This window comes from Notechis scutatus, chromosome 8 (assembly GCF_049901735.1).
Source record: "Notechis scutatus isolate UNSWTSFEM ecotype Mainland chromosome 8, rNotScu1.2, whole genome shotgun sequence".
NCBI lineage: Eukaryota > Metazoa > Chordata > Lepidosauria > Squamata > Elapidae > Notechis > Notechis scutatus.
In genome coordinates this window covers 1,755,708-1,770,067 of record NC_142016.1, presented here as the reverse complement: position 1 = coordinate 1,770,067, position 14,360 = coordinate 1,755,708, and the positions used below count along the sequence as shown (strand labels likewise).

Here is a 14,360-nt window from a genome sequence, read left to right as displayed (position 1 = left end):
TGTGACTTGTCTTTTTTCTTCACCTGAACATGTGTAGATTTTTTAACAAATTATATATTTTTGAAAAGTTTGTCTTTTAGGTTTCTTAGAAAGTAAAGATGCTCCTTGAGTTACAATCATAATTGACCCTGGAACTACAATCATAAGTCATTGTGATCATAAATTGACGTGTCATGTGATTGTACCCAATATTTTGACAATTTTATGGTGGTTAAGTGAATGCCATGGATATTAAATGAATCTATTTTCCCCATGGGTGTTTTCTGCCAGAAATTTAAAAAAAAAAATGTCACAAATTGTCATGTGACTCTGGGATGCTGCAAATTATTGCCAAGCACCCAAAATGAGCCTGTGTAGTTGGAGTGCGGTGTGTGAGTTCGCGGGGGGAGGGAGGGGGAGGTAAGTAGCTTTGGGGGAGTCTCGTGTAACTGAATGGTTGCTAAGCAACCAAGGGCTACCCTGTATAGATGGATAATCAGCTGAAGTAAATTGTTCTTAGGGAATAAAAATTGTGTGATTATGTGCAACTGACTAAAGATGGTCCTAATGTTGAAAGCTATGTTTGCTTGTGCTTATGCAGCTTTTTTGCAATAGTCCTGTGCATAAGTAGTTCTGTTCCACACCACTTGGCAACAGCAATCCCTGCATTCCTGGTTGCTGTCACCTGGGTGGTTAGGCAAGGCAATTTCCTGCCGGTTTCCCACAATCAGAATTGGGGGGGGGCTGGGAGGAAGTTGCCAGTTTCAGGCTTGCAGGCAGGTAGCCCCCTGCCCTGTTCGGGGGGGTCATGATGTGAGGGTATGTGAGAAGTACCCTGTGAGTCGGGGGACGACGACACACGCTTAAAACTTTGTATGCTGCTCAGAATCACTGAGGGTGAGTGGGTGGCCATATAAATTGTCTTATCTAAATACACTTTCCCTGCTAGCCTCCTTGTTGACTTTTCTGGAGAAGTGCACAAGGAAATGTGCACAAATGGTGATCACGGGGTGCTTGGCAATTGGTTGTATATAGACTGCCAAGCACCCAAGTTGCAATCATGCACTTGTGGGGCTGCTGCTGGGACAGCCAGAAATCCAATGACTGGTCGTAACTACCATTCACTTAGTGTCATAACTTGGAATGGTTGCTGAGTGAATGGCATCGATTGAAAACTCCCTATAGGAAAGCAGTTCTTGTATGAAAAGCTTTTGATTGAAGTTTTGTTTCTTAGTAATCTACGTTACAAGTCTACAAAAAGCTCCACTATTCATAAGCAAGTTTTATACAGAAAATTAAAATTGACAAAGGTTTTGTCATGTCATCTGTACATTTTAACAATTGTTGATAATGCTTATGTGGTGTTCTGTTAACATCACATGTGTCATAAGGGCCACATCTCGAAAATTGTTATCCTTTTTAACAGTAAAAATGCAAACTCTCATTCTAGAAACCTTGCTTATTGTTTGCTACCAGTGTTAGTCGGATGGAGTCCATATTGATAAGCAAGGGGAAAGATGGCCGTGCGTAGGATTCAGTCTTCATCTTCCTTCACTTCCGATTTGCATAGTTGCCCGTACATTTCCAAGCAGCCTCTGTGAGAATTGAGAATTGGTTATGCAGCTGCATCAGTTTCTACGTTACAAAACACAATATATTGCAAAATAAGAATTTCTCTTGGGGTGCTTTGAACTTGTACATCCTACTTAGAAGGAAACGTGACAGTAGAAAAAGTTATGTAACCATTTTTATATCAAACCAAGATACCTTTATTTGTTATAATTTGAATATTGTACAAAAATCCTGTCTACACAAGATTATATGATTATATGCCACCATGGTTTTTCTAAATAGTCTGTACAGAGCAAGATGCTCTACTCTTAGTATAGTAAGAGTGGCTCTTAAGCTACACTTACAGCCCAAAGGCCAGGAAGCAAGGTACAAAAGGTAGAAAAAATAGGAAATCAAGACTCCTGGCTCCAAAGTATTTCTTAAATTATTTTCAAACCCTTCTCTATTAATGGTGTTTTCTTCCTTATTTTGCTTTTACGTGGATACGGATCAAAGAAATGAATCCTACTTGTAAATGGACAGTTCTTGATGTAAACTGGCTTTCAGTTCTTCCAATTCCTGGTTCTTTCGTTGCTGAAGTTGAACTCCAGTCTTCAGTTCCCTTATTCTGTTTTCCATCTCCTCCACTTGCTCCTGTGGGTGAAAAAAGGACAGGTACTCCTCCAGTTACAACCAGAGTTGGGATCATGTTGCTAAGCAAGGCAGTTATTGAATCATACTCAATTTTTACGACCTTTTTTTGCCACAGTTGTTAAATGAATCATGCTGCTAAGCAAATCAAGCTTCCCTCCATTAACTTGGCTTGTCAGAATCCAGCTGGGAAAATCCTAAGTGCTGATCTCATGATCATAGCACACTGCAACCATCATCAATACACATCAGTTGCCAAGCCCCCAAATTCTAAGTCACATGACTGGACATGCTGCAAAGATGGTGAGGAGTCATTTTTTGACATTTTAATGACCGAGTTGCCAGTCCCAGTTGTGGTCATTCAACAAGGAACACCTATAATTTATTCCAATTATCATAAGTTTATAGATTCCATCAAGCATGCGACCTGTGATTTGGCTGACTGAAAAGCCCTACAGCAAATCTGTTTGCAGGTTTCCTTTTCGGTTCACTTGTCCATCCCCCCCCCAAGTTCACACTTGTGTGAGGGCTGGTGGGAACTTTATTCCAGGGCCTGTGATTTTGAAGGGTCACTAAACAAATATTAGTGTCAGACTGTGCTCCTCCTAAATCCCAAGAAAGAAATACTCAGACTCCATGGTGTAGAGCAGAATTATTCTTTTACTGGAAATTGAATGGTAGCCACAGAATCAATTCGAAACTGAGAAATTGGCGGGTAAAATGCATATACAAAGGGATAGAATTGCTCCCCCCTCCAAAGATCAAATGATTCTTCCAATTAAAACTTCTGAATAGGATCATGTGGTCATCTCCAGGTGATGATGAGGCTACTGTCAGTGACCTTGACATATTTTGATAAAAGTTTGCAGCTGCGCAGAAAAAGGACAGAGGCTAGCGAAGAAATGGAAAGTTAAAACAAAGAATCCCCAATCCCCTTCTTAACCCAGCAAAGGAATTCAAAACACCTCCTGCCTTCTTCCCCTCCAAGATTCCCCCCCTCCCACTGTTTCATGACAGCCGAAAGAGAGAAAAAGAGCATAGCAACAAATAAGCAAAAGTTAGGGGTGAAGATATCTTGATAGTTAGGGGTGAAGATATCTTGAGGCTGACAATTAGTTTTCCTGGTATGTAAATTGTCTTCTAAGAAAGAAAGCTTTAACTTCTTCATGGTGGCCTTACGTTGCAGTCAAGGTGGCCCCAGCTTTGCTATTCTGCAATATTCAGGAACGGCCCCCTGGGTGTGAACTTGGGGGTGGGGGTGGACAAGTGAACCGAAAAGGAAACCTGCAAACAGGAGATTTGCGGTAGGGCTTTTCAGTCAGCCAAATCACAGGTCGCATGCTTGATGGAATCTATAAACTTATGATAATTGGAATAAATTATAGGTGTTCCTTGTTGAATGACCACAACTGGGACTGGCAACTCGGTCATTAAAATGTCAAAAAATGACTCCTCACCATCTTTGTTTTATAGACCTGTGAAAGGCATAAATATGAGGATTGGTTGCAACATTAACTTTTTTATAATCATAACTGCATGTGTTCATTAAATAAGGCGGTTTGCTAAATGGGAATTGTCTGTTTCATTTAAATTGACATTTGGTTTTAAAATCAATCAGTCTGGGCAACTGTCAAAAGTTTTTTAAAAATGCACGAAAAGACCACGGAAATCTGAAAGCAAAAATGGCTGCTAAACAGACTCCATACAACATCAGCATTCTGGGTCTAGTTCATATGTAACATAAATATGTAACATATAAATCCTAACCCAACATGCATTTACAGAGCTAGCTTTTTATATGTTCTGTACCAGGGGTGTCAAACTGGATTTCTTTGAGGGCCAGATCAGCATTGTAGTTCTCCATGTGGATGGACGCCTCCTGCAGCACCCTGCCAGCCAAAATGGGGTGTGAAGGGGCCACGAGCCCCCCTCCGTGCCCTGTTTTCAGCCTGGACGGCCTCCTGCAGCACCCTGTTGGCCATAATGGGGCATAGGGGGTCGTGTGAGCCCCCCATGCCCCGTTTTTGCCCCAGATTGCCTCCTGCAGCACCCTGCTAGCCAAAATGGGGCACTGGGGGCCACATGAGGCCCCCCGTGTCCCGTTTGGCTGCCAGAGGCACCACAGGCCAGTCCTTTGCTATTCCCAGGCTGGTCCTGCAGGCCAGATTTAAGCATCCTGTGGGTCGAATCCAAGTTACACCCCCCCCATTCTATACTGTATTTTTTGTTTTGAAAATGCACGAAAACAAATCTACTTGTGAGGGGACAAAATTATACAAGCCCTTTTAAGGCCAAATCAAAGTTTACACAATAAACTTTAAAAGAGTGAGTGATCATATAATTGGTGAAATAATTTTGCAGCATGAGTTTACTTACAAGTCTGCTGGCTTGTAGAAGTGATGTGATTCACTATTTGTTTCAAAAAAGTTTTACCACCATGAAATTAAATGATTTTGTTTATTCTAATTATCTTTGCACATGAAAGACATTAAACTGTCTTAAAGATATATTACTAGCTTAGCAGTATAATCACCTTGTGCTGATGTTTCTTGCTACAGATAAATCTTGACATGGGATAACAATTGGAGACAGTATTTCCTTTGTTAAGCAAGGCGGTTGTTAACTGAGTTACATCTAATTTTACAAATTTTGTTGCTGCTCAGCTTCCCCCACTGATTTTGCTTGTCAGAGTTTGCTGGCTGGGAAGGTAGCAAAAGGTGGATTGCATGGGGTGCTCCATGACCATCATAGATACACACAGGTTGCCCAGGGCCTGAAGTTTGATCAGAGGGCTGTGTTAAGGCTGCGATGGTTGTTAGTGCGAGGACTGATCATCGCTTTTTTTCAGTATCATAATTTCAGTCATTAAATGAATGGTTTTAAGTTGAAGGCTGAGGGTGTTGGTGTGATAGCCGTTGGTGCTGTTTCAGGTGCATTTGTGGCTCCTCAGTTGTAGTCTCTTCCTGAAAAGAAATATTAAATCGGGTCCCGGCACATTTCACAACTCTTATTATTCTGATGTCCCGCAGACCCTTCAGTGTCCTCACTGGATGAATATGTTACAGATCAGTCCTATTCATAGAAAGCAAAATGTGCTCCCGTGGCCACAAAAACTAGGCCGTTATTTATATACTCTCCAGAGAGGAGTCAGATCACATGGTTTTAAAACCTCTCTGAACAAGTACATAGATAGCTTCCCTTAATCCTGCTAGTTTTTCCTTTTGGAATAAAGAGAATTTGAATAATTGGAAGAAGAGCAATAAAGCTTCCTTAGAAAAGGGCAGCACTTTTGGAATTCCAACTCTGCTGGAGTTACAATCCCTTTGCCTCTGCAAGCTGGGCCACAGATTCAAAAGGCTGCTCTCAGCAGAAAACGACGTCAAAAATGAATGTATTCAGAAGTGCTGTCGTTCCACAACATCTGTCCTCTACATCAGAGGTCTCCAACCTTGGCAACTTTAAGACTTGTGGACTTCAACTCCCAGAATTCTCCTGCCAGCTATGCTGGCAGGAGAATTCTGGGAGTTGAAGTCCACAAGTCTTAAAAGTTGCCAAGGTTGGAGACCTCTGCTCTACATAAGCGTAGTGGTCTCCTGCCCAAGGATTGGTTCGGGTAAAGCCAGCTCTTGAAAGAAGAACGTGTTAAATCAGGACAAGGCCACAAAACGGGCTCCCTTCCTCTGCTACCGAACTGCAAATAGCCACAGCCCAGCTGAGCGGGGAGGAAACAGAGCTTGATGGATGGCAGGGAATCCGTTTAAAATAACGTCCTCAGCAGAGGGCCTAATAAAGATGCAGCTCAGTCACCAATTGCAGGTTATTTTCTCATGAACCAACATGACTGTGGTGCCTTTGTAAACTGAATGTAAGGTTACAGTGCCTTCTTTGAGGAAAGCACGGGATAATTTATTTGGTTATTTGTACATAGATAACAAGGCTTGTTAGTCTTGATAACCAGAGATATATATAAAAAGATGGCATAGAAAATGACAAGCTTTTCTCTGGCTTGCTTCATACAACTTGCTACACTATCACAACCATCATATTTGGTTTTGATTTGCGTGTCAAAGGCGGGACCACAGTTTTCTCTTACAATACAGATAATCCTTGATTTAAAACAATTTGTTGTTTGAAGTTACAACGGCACTGAAAAAAGTGGCTTATGACTGGTCCTCACACTCATGGCCATCACCTACAGTCAAATGATCAAAATTTGGGTGCATGGCAAGTGGGCAAGCTGCAGTGTTCTGGCATCATGTGATCAACATTTGCAACCTTCCTGCCAGTTTCTGATAAGAAAAGTTGATGGGGGAAGCCAGATTTGCTTAATGTGATTCATTAAAAAATTGCAGAGATTTTCTTAACAACTGTAGCAAAACAGTTCATAAAATAGGGTGCAAGTGCAACTCATTTAATAACACCCTGCTCAGCAATGGAAATGCTGGTGCCAATTGTGGTTGCAAGTTGAGAACAATCTGCAAATGTGTTGCGAAGCAGCCGTCCCAGTTGTGGGGAGGGCTCAAATGGGACATGGGTCTAGACTCACTAGGTGAGTACAAGAAGGCCAGTCTGGCCCTCCCCACTTTGAGGCTTTCGCGGAGGAAAGCTGCCAGACTGGGAGATTCTTGTATTATAGGCAGAGAATAATGAAGTAGCTAGTTGGAACACCGCCTGGGTCTGATTGTTTGCGACTGACAAGACACAAAGCTAATGTTTCCAGAACAAAGCATTATGGAGCTATTTTTCTTGAAATGGATTTCCCCCCCTCTTAACCAGTTGATTCACTCACCTGCAGCAGCCCAATGTTGTTCTTCCTCAATGATAAGAGTTGAGCTCAACTCTCCTTTTGCCCTGCCGAGCTACCTTGCTGGGCAAGGGCTGCATCAAATGGCCTAGCAGCTAACTGGAAGAGGGCAGGTGTAGGCCAGGAGATTTACCTTGTATTGCAGGACCTCTTCGTCGCGTTTCTGCTTGATCAGCAGAATCTGTTCCTCCAGATTCCTGTTTTGCAGCAGCAATTTGCTGACTTCTCCCTGCAACGGCCTCAGGGTCTCCTTCAATCTGTGGATTTCCCTCTGTGTCGTTTGCAAGGCTTTGCTGCTGGCTTCTCTCCTTTCCAAGAGGCGCACCAGCTTCGGTTCATAATGCTCCTCCAAGCACTGACGGTTCTCTAGTACAAAACTCTCAAATTCCATGGAAAGCCGCCGGCTCTCTTGGAGGTGACGGCTGCTCCCCTCGTGCCGTGGAGCCTTCAGCCTCTGCCTAAAATGTTCCTTCTCTCCCTCACAAGTCTCTCTCAACTGGGACAGCTCTTCTGAGAGCTGGCCAACTCGGTTCTCCAGTTCTTTTCGGTAGTCCACGTGCTCAGTGACTTCGTACCTCCTGGTTTCCAGCTGATACTGGCATGCCACGCATTCCCGCGTCACCCTAAATAGCTTCTGCTTCACCTGTCGAATCTCATCCCGCAGGTTATCCTTCTCTAGCTCTACCTTGGCATGGAGCCTATAGGCTTCCAGAATCTCTTCGTGGGCCCGCTGGAGTTCATCGAGAGCCGGCTGGCGTAAGAGTGTGAGCTCCTTAATAAGCCCATCCCTCTCCTCCTCTAGCTGTTCTACTGCTTCAATGCATTGCTGGAAACGTTCTCCAAGATCTTCCACGTCCACAGGTTGGCTCTCGACAGCAGAGAAGTCTTGGCAGGTCATGGGATCCTGAAGGCCCAGTGAGGCCCCAGCAATTTCTGGATTTTGCTGGAACTGAGCGCCAACAGGGTCCATGTAGAAGAACTCGGGGACATTTTCTTGGTTCCATTCTGGCAATGTTCCTACACTGGCAACATTTGGCTCCAAGGTTTCTTCGCTATCCTGCTCCACTGGAAGTTCAAAATCTGCCATCTCTTCCTTGAAAAGAGAAAGGAGGCGGTGAATCAGCTCTGGAGAAACAGGCACATCCTTATACCACACAGATGCCATAGCTTTGTACTGTCAACAGAGTGGGAAAGTGGGGATTTAAAAACATTAAATCAAGAAGTCATAGGAAGACTTTTGAGGGCATTATTTAGGAAAGGAGAATTTGAAAAGGAATCACAGTGGCATGGCATTTCTGCTGTTAAAACGTTTAAAAAGCTTTTTTGCCCATCGGTTCTGTTTTGAATTACAGCGCTTTAAAAACTGAAATCCTTTTGCCGAAGGCAACGGCCAAGAGACTGGTTTGGCTTCCCAGGGCCCCTCCCCCCCCCCAAAGCTCGAAACAGCTGCTATCTTATTTGGCCAAGTCTGCTCTAAGCCATCCATATGACGTCATTCTGGAACAGGGAACATTCTCAGCAAAATGATTTAACTTTTCAGTTAAATCAGGAAGGGTGTAATGCAGAGGAGACAGACAGAATTTCTTAAGTACAACGAAGCTTCTCCTCTGGAAACATTGAATTGCTAACTAGGGTATACAAAACCTTTGCTAGACCAATACTCAAATACAGCTCATCTGTCTGGAATCCACACTGTATATCGGACATTAATACAATTGAGCGACTCCAGAAGTATTTCACAAGAAGAGGACTACACTCCTCTGCTCGCAACAGAATACCCTACAGCACCAGACTTGAGATTTTGGGCTTGGACAATCTTGAACTATGCTGCCTACGGTTAGACTTAAGACACACAAAATTATCTGCTACGATGTCCTACGAGTCAATGACTACTTCAGCTTCAACCGCAACAATACAAGAGCACACAACAGATACAAACTCGATGTTAACCGCTCCAAACTTGATTGCAGAAAGTACGACTTCAGCAACAGAGTGGTCAATGCCTGGAATGCACTACCTGACTCTGTTACATCCTCTAACGCCCACTCCTTTAACCTCAAACTATCCACTATTGACCTCACCCCATTCTTAAGAGGTCTGTAAGGGGCGTGCATAAGCGCACCATCGTGCCTACCGTCCCTGTCCTATTGTCCCCATTTAATCGTACCTATTTTCTGTATTCTTACTCATGTTTATACTTATACCTATTATTTTGTAAGTGACTGACAAATCAAATAAATAAATAACTACTTTCTGACAAGTTAGTTTGGGGAAAACATAAAAAAAACCTCCAACCCCCTGCGTGAGTACCTGCCATACAAACGCAAGTGTGTGACTTTTATTTGCCCTTATTTTAGTCAACTCAAACGCCACTCATCTTTTGCCTTTTTAAGGTAGCACTTGGGCTTAGAAAAACAAACCAAAGAATGTTCTTTTCTAAACTCTGTTGCATTCTTCACCAGCAGGTGCTGGTGGGCTCTTGCAAGTCAGTCTCACTGTAGACTAATATGGAAAGGGAAGAACAATATACACGGGTAATTTTCAACTTAGAACCATTCATTTAGCAGCCACATGAAGTTGCAACAGTGCTGAAAAGAGTAACATACAACCGATCCTCACACAACCATTGCAGCATCACCAATCCCACGGCCAAAACTCCAATGCTCCACAGCCAGCCATGTATTTACAATGGTTGTCCCGGGGGTCATGTGGTCTCCACCTGCCATCTTCTGACAAGCAAAGTCAATGGGAGAAGCCAGATTTGCTCAATGGTTACATGATTCACTTAACCGAGGTGAGTTGCTTAACACCCATGGCAAGAAAGTCATAAAATTGGCCATGACTCGCTTAACAATCCCCTTGCTTAGCAACAGAATTTCTGGTCCCAATTGTGTTTGTAAGTCGAGGACATTGTTTTCTCCCTAGAAAAGAGTGTGGTTGTGCATTAATGTAGTATGTAGTCTATGAACCCGAAGGGATTGTAAATATTCTACCCTTCTAAAGACACTCCGTCCTCTTCCAGTGAGGGGCATAGGAGTGGCCTTTGGGAAGACAGAGATTTCTTTGGGCCAAGGAATTCTTGGCTAAAGGAGGACTTTAGAAACCTATCTAGGAGAGACCAGCTTCGTGCCCCCAAATCCCAGGAGATCCAAGACTAGCAAAGTGAACGTGTGTGTGTGTGTGTGTGTGTGTGTGTCATATACAGACCTTACATTACAGTTCTTGAGAGTTTTAGTTATGCTTCTGCTCACGCCCGTCTCTTGCTTTGCTCAGCTCAATAACTGCCAATGCTCACATGTGGCAAATTAAACCTCATGCAACGATGTGGCTATTTTCCTAAGTTTTTCTTCAGATAAACATCCTTTACTTTTTGTGAGTGTTGAGTTTTGATTAGCAGCATGACCTCCACACTACTGGGACTCCTAACCCGGTTATGATAAGAGACGTCTTTGGTTTGAGGATTTGGGCGTTTTCTCTTCTGTCAATAAACATTGGCAGCTGTTTTGAGGTTGGAATCTTTATGTGGAAAAATATTGCCAGTTGCTTCAAATGTTTGTGTGGTCACCCAACCCATCTTGCATAGAAGGACTGTGGTCTAAGCAGAAAAGTGAAATAAATTCACAGGACTGAAAGTGGTTTGGTGCCTGAAACATAAATGTATATGTTCTCTTTACCTTGGCAAACATTTTTTAAAGATAAATATTGATCCAACCCATTAGTGGTTCTAAGATGCTGTGTGATTTATTTAGCACTGATGGGTAGGAATCCTGCAAATTTTAATCTCAGTGTATCTGGACAGTGCCAGATTTGGGAAACCTGAGTCAGTGTTATAGAATTCCAAATATTTAAGCACCTTCCAATTTATGTGGTTGTTTTCTGTCAAATGTATGCAACTTCCACCTCCCAAGCTCTTTGCATTTCTTTCCATATTCTTCTAGTCCTCCCTTAGCCCACAGTAGAATTAAACCAAAATAGAGAGAACTACAATGTTGCTTTTCTCCTTCCCCTTAGCCTTCATTTTCTTCCTCTTCCATCCTTTCAACCTGACTGTAATTCATGCACAAGAGAAACTCATTGGCTCCATTCGCCCTGGGCATCCGGAAGCCAAACACTCGCTTGCCAGCGCCAAATCCACCTCAGGCATTTTCGTTTGTGGCTCAGAGGGAGAGGCCGGCATTGGCAACCCAGGAAATGGCACTAAGGGGGGGAAACGAGCTGGCAAGTGAGGCGGGAGGGCGAAGCTGCGGTGTGGGAGGCCCTCCGAGATCGATGGGACAAACCAAACCTTCAGCAAGAAAAGGAGCGAAAAACTTCGAGGACGGAAATTCTGGCACCGACTGAAAATCTGAGGAGTTTGCGGGGCTTCAGACCAGCCTCTCGCGGCTGCTTTCGGGGCCTCGGCTGAGGCGGCTGCTGCGCCCGCGTGAATCAGCGAGGCTGCTCCGCACAGCGGCGGGGGCGGCGAAGCCCCCCCATTACGGGACCACGACCGAGGTCTCTTCGGCGGGAGATGGATGGCCCAGGCGCTTGGGACGGAGCCAGCGCTCCGGCTGCTCCAGGCGGCCGGCCGAGCAGGAGCCGCGCCCGCTCCCCGCAGCAGCAGCAGCAGCAGCCGAGACGGAGGGGGGGAGGAGGCGAGCAAGGGCGGCGGGGCTCCGGCAACAGGTGGCCGCAAAGGGCGGCCTCGCCTTCCACCGACCCCGGGAGAGCGGGTGGGGGGAAGGGCGGCTGACTTCCACGCGTGGCCGGGGGAGGCGTGGCAAGAGAAGCGGCCCCTTTCCCCAAATAAGGCCGCGTCCCCTCCGCGGGCGCTCCTCGGCCGGCCCGCCCTCAGGTCTCCCGACGGGGCTTGGAGGCGGAGGGGCCCCGGCCGGGAGCTCCCCCGGCCCCGGAGGCCCCGGAGGCCCCCGCTGACCCCGCCGGCGGCGCTGCTGGCCGAGAAGCGCCCTGGGAGCTGCGGTGGGAGCCGGGCGGCGTCTTCTCCCCTCCCAAGTTTTCCGAAGAGCCCCGGCTGCAGCCCCGCAGCTCCCCGCCGCCCCCGCCCAGCCCCCGGAGCCCCTGGCGCCAGGCGCCGCTCACCTGCCCCTCCGGCACGGCCGCCTCCAGCCGCGGCTGCCCCGAGATGAGGCGAGGCGCCGTTCTTAAGAAGCAGGACTGGAAACCCGAAGCCCGCCGCCCCCGCCCGGAGGGAGGAGCCCGGGGAGGTGGGCCCGGCGGGGAGGCGGAGAGCCACGGGGCGTGCAGGGCTCGGGGGAGCCGCGAGGGCAAGAACCGAGGGAAAAGGGGACTGTGGGAGCAGCGTCTTTCCCGGTTCCCGTGTTTCCCCAAAGGCATCACCTGCCTCGCCTAAAACGCCAGGAGGCCTTAAAAGGGGGTCTCTAGGGGAGATGAGGGGCATGGAGAATGACAGGGCGGGAAGGGACCTTGGAGGTCTTCTAGTCCACCCCCTTACGCAAGCAGGAGACCCCAGACCATTCCAGACAGGGGGCTGTCCAGGCTCTTCTTAAAAGCCTCCAGCGACGGAGCTCCCACAACTGCTGGAGGGAAGCCGCTCCACTGGTTCACTGCTCTCCTCACTCTTGGGGAGCTTCTCCTCCATTCCGGGTTGCTTCTCTCCTTGGTTAGTTTCCGTCCTTAGTATCCCTCCGTCACCCAGCCAGCCTTCCTGCTTAAAGCGAGGCAAGAGCAAAGTTGAAAAAGGGAAAGAGGAAAGAAAAAGAAGGAAAGGGCGGAAGAGAGCAAGGAAGGAAAAAGAAAGAAAGGGGAAGGAAGAAGGAAGGAAAAAGGAAGGAAGGAAGGAAAGAAGGGAAGGAAGGGAGGAAAGGGAAAGGAAGGAAGGAAGGAAGGAAAGGAAGGAAGAAAGAAAGGAAGGAAGGAAAGAAGGAAGGAAGGAAAGGAAGGAAAAAGAAGAAAAGGAAGGAAGGAAGGAAGGAAGAAAAGGAAGGAAAAGAAAGGAAGGAAGGAAAGAAGGAAGGAAGGAAGGAAGAAAAGGAAGGAAAAAGAAGAAAAGCAAGGAAGGAAAGAAGGAAGGAAGGAAGGAAGAAAAGGAAGGAAAAAGAAGAAAAGCAAGGAAGGAAAGAAGGAAGGAAGGAAGGAAAGAAGGAAAGGAAAGAAGGAAAGAAGGAAAGGAAGGAAGGAAAGAAGGAAGGGAAGAAAAGGAAGGAAAAAGAAGAAAAGGAAGGAAAAGGAAGGAAGGAAAAGAAGGAAGGAAGGAAGGAAGGAAGGAAGGAAAGTCCTGCCTTAGCACTTGACCACCAGCAGACAGCAAGGCTCCTCTGCAGCAGGAGACTCCAACCTTGGCCACTTTAAGACTGGTGGACCTCAACTCCCAGCAAAGCAAAGCTGGCTGAGGAATTCTGGGAGTTGAAGTCCACCAGTCTTAAAGTGGCCAAGGTTGGAGACCCCTGCTTAGGGTGGAGGACAATGGGTTTGGCACTCTCCCTGGTCTCACCTTCCTCAGCTGGAGACAATGGATCCTCCAGCCCCACCCAGGCCACCACAGGTGCCCCCCCACACATGTGATGTCGTGCTGGCCACACCCCCACCCCTCTCCAGCACAACCCTGATGCGGCCCTCAATGAAGTCGCGTTTGACAGCCCTGCAGTAGGACAAAATGTGAAACTTGCTTCATTATACAAACCATAGTTAAGTCTGGCAGAATTCTCTGTGTTGTCAAAATGCAACCTAAATCTTAACAGTGGCTTTTTGGAAGGGTAAGAGATTGATTTGCCTTAAATGCCCTCTGCCAAGATGTTTGTGAGTAACCAAAGAAAGCTGAAAGCCTTTTAGTGTCGGAAGCCAAAAAGTTGATTTGTGCTTCTTTTGTAAAACAGCCACCACAATACATCACATCCTTGCCTGCATGCAGCTTTTTTAAAGGAGATTCTACCTGAGGGGCCCATTGCAGAAAGCCCAGGTGACTCCAACACCTGCTGGGCAGAGGGAGATGGAGGTGATTCTTTTTTTTTTTTTTTTTTTGAAAATTTTATTTGGGTTTTCACAAAAACAAAATACAAATAAAACATCTTTTTTTGAAAATAGCATGGTCCCAGGTTATCACTTCTTCATACAGATACAAACTCAATTTCATGCTCATTTTTATGTTCTATTCCATATCTTATTACTGTTTTATATTTTCTACATAGCTTTTCCCCTCTTTTAATTTTCTCAACTTTATTTTAATTATCTCATCTCAATTCAAATCATTATATTTATACTTTTGTCTGTCCTGTTGCAATTTCATATTATCTTTTCTCATTAAACAAATTTTCCCCTGTAGTTACTAATTGGAGTATGACACCTTTATATCTTTTAATTTTATCCATTCAAACTCTTATTTAAGCTTCAATGTATACCTTTAAAATTATAGCATTCA

At 45.6% G+C, this 14,360-nt stretch overlaps 1 protein-coding gene across 2 annotated transcripts; it reads right to left on the bottom strand.

The window, feature by feature from the left end:
* Positions 1-1,243: 1,243 nt before the first annotated feature.
* Positions 1,244-12,250, bottom strand: SYNC (syncoilin, intermediate filament protein). Of its 2 annotated transcripts, none has more exons than XM_026673725.2 (4): positions 12,065-12,250; positions 7,119-8,078; positions 2,060-2,184; positions 1,244-1,574 (listed from the first exon to the last, which is right to left on the bottom strand). In XM_026673725.2, the coding sequence occupies exons 2-4, from the start codon at positions 8,070-8,072 to the stop codon at positions 1,514-1,516; spliced, it is 1,140 nt and encodes a 379-aa protein (XP_026529510.1). In that variant the 5' UTR covers positions 8,073-8,078; positions 12,065-12,250; the 3' UTR covers positions 1,244-1,513. The 2 variants fall into 2 exon arrangements, with proteins under 2 accessions (XP_026529510.1, XP_026529511.1); XM_026673726.2 differs by having other exon boundaries at positions 7,119-8,074; positions 12,065-12,176.
* Positions 12,251-14,360: the final 2,110 nt, after the last annotated feature.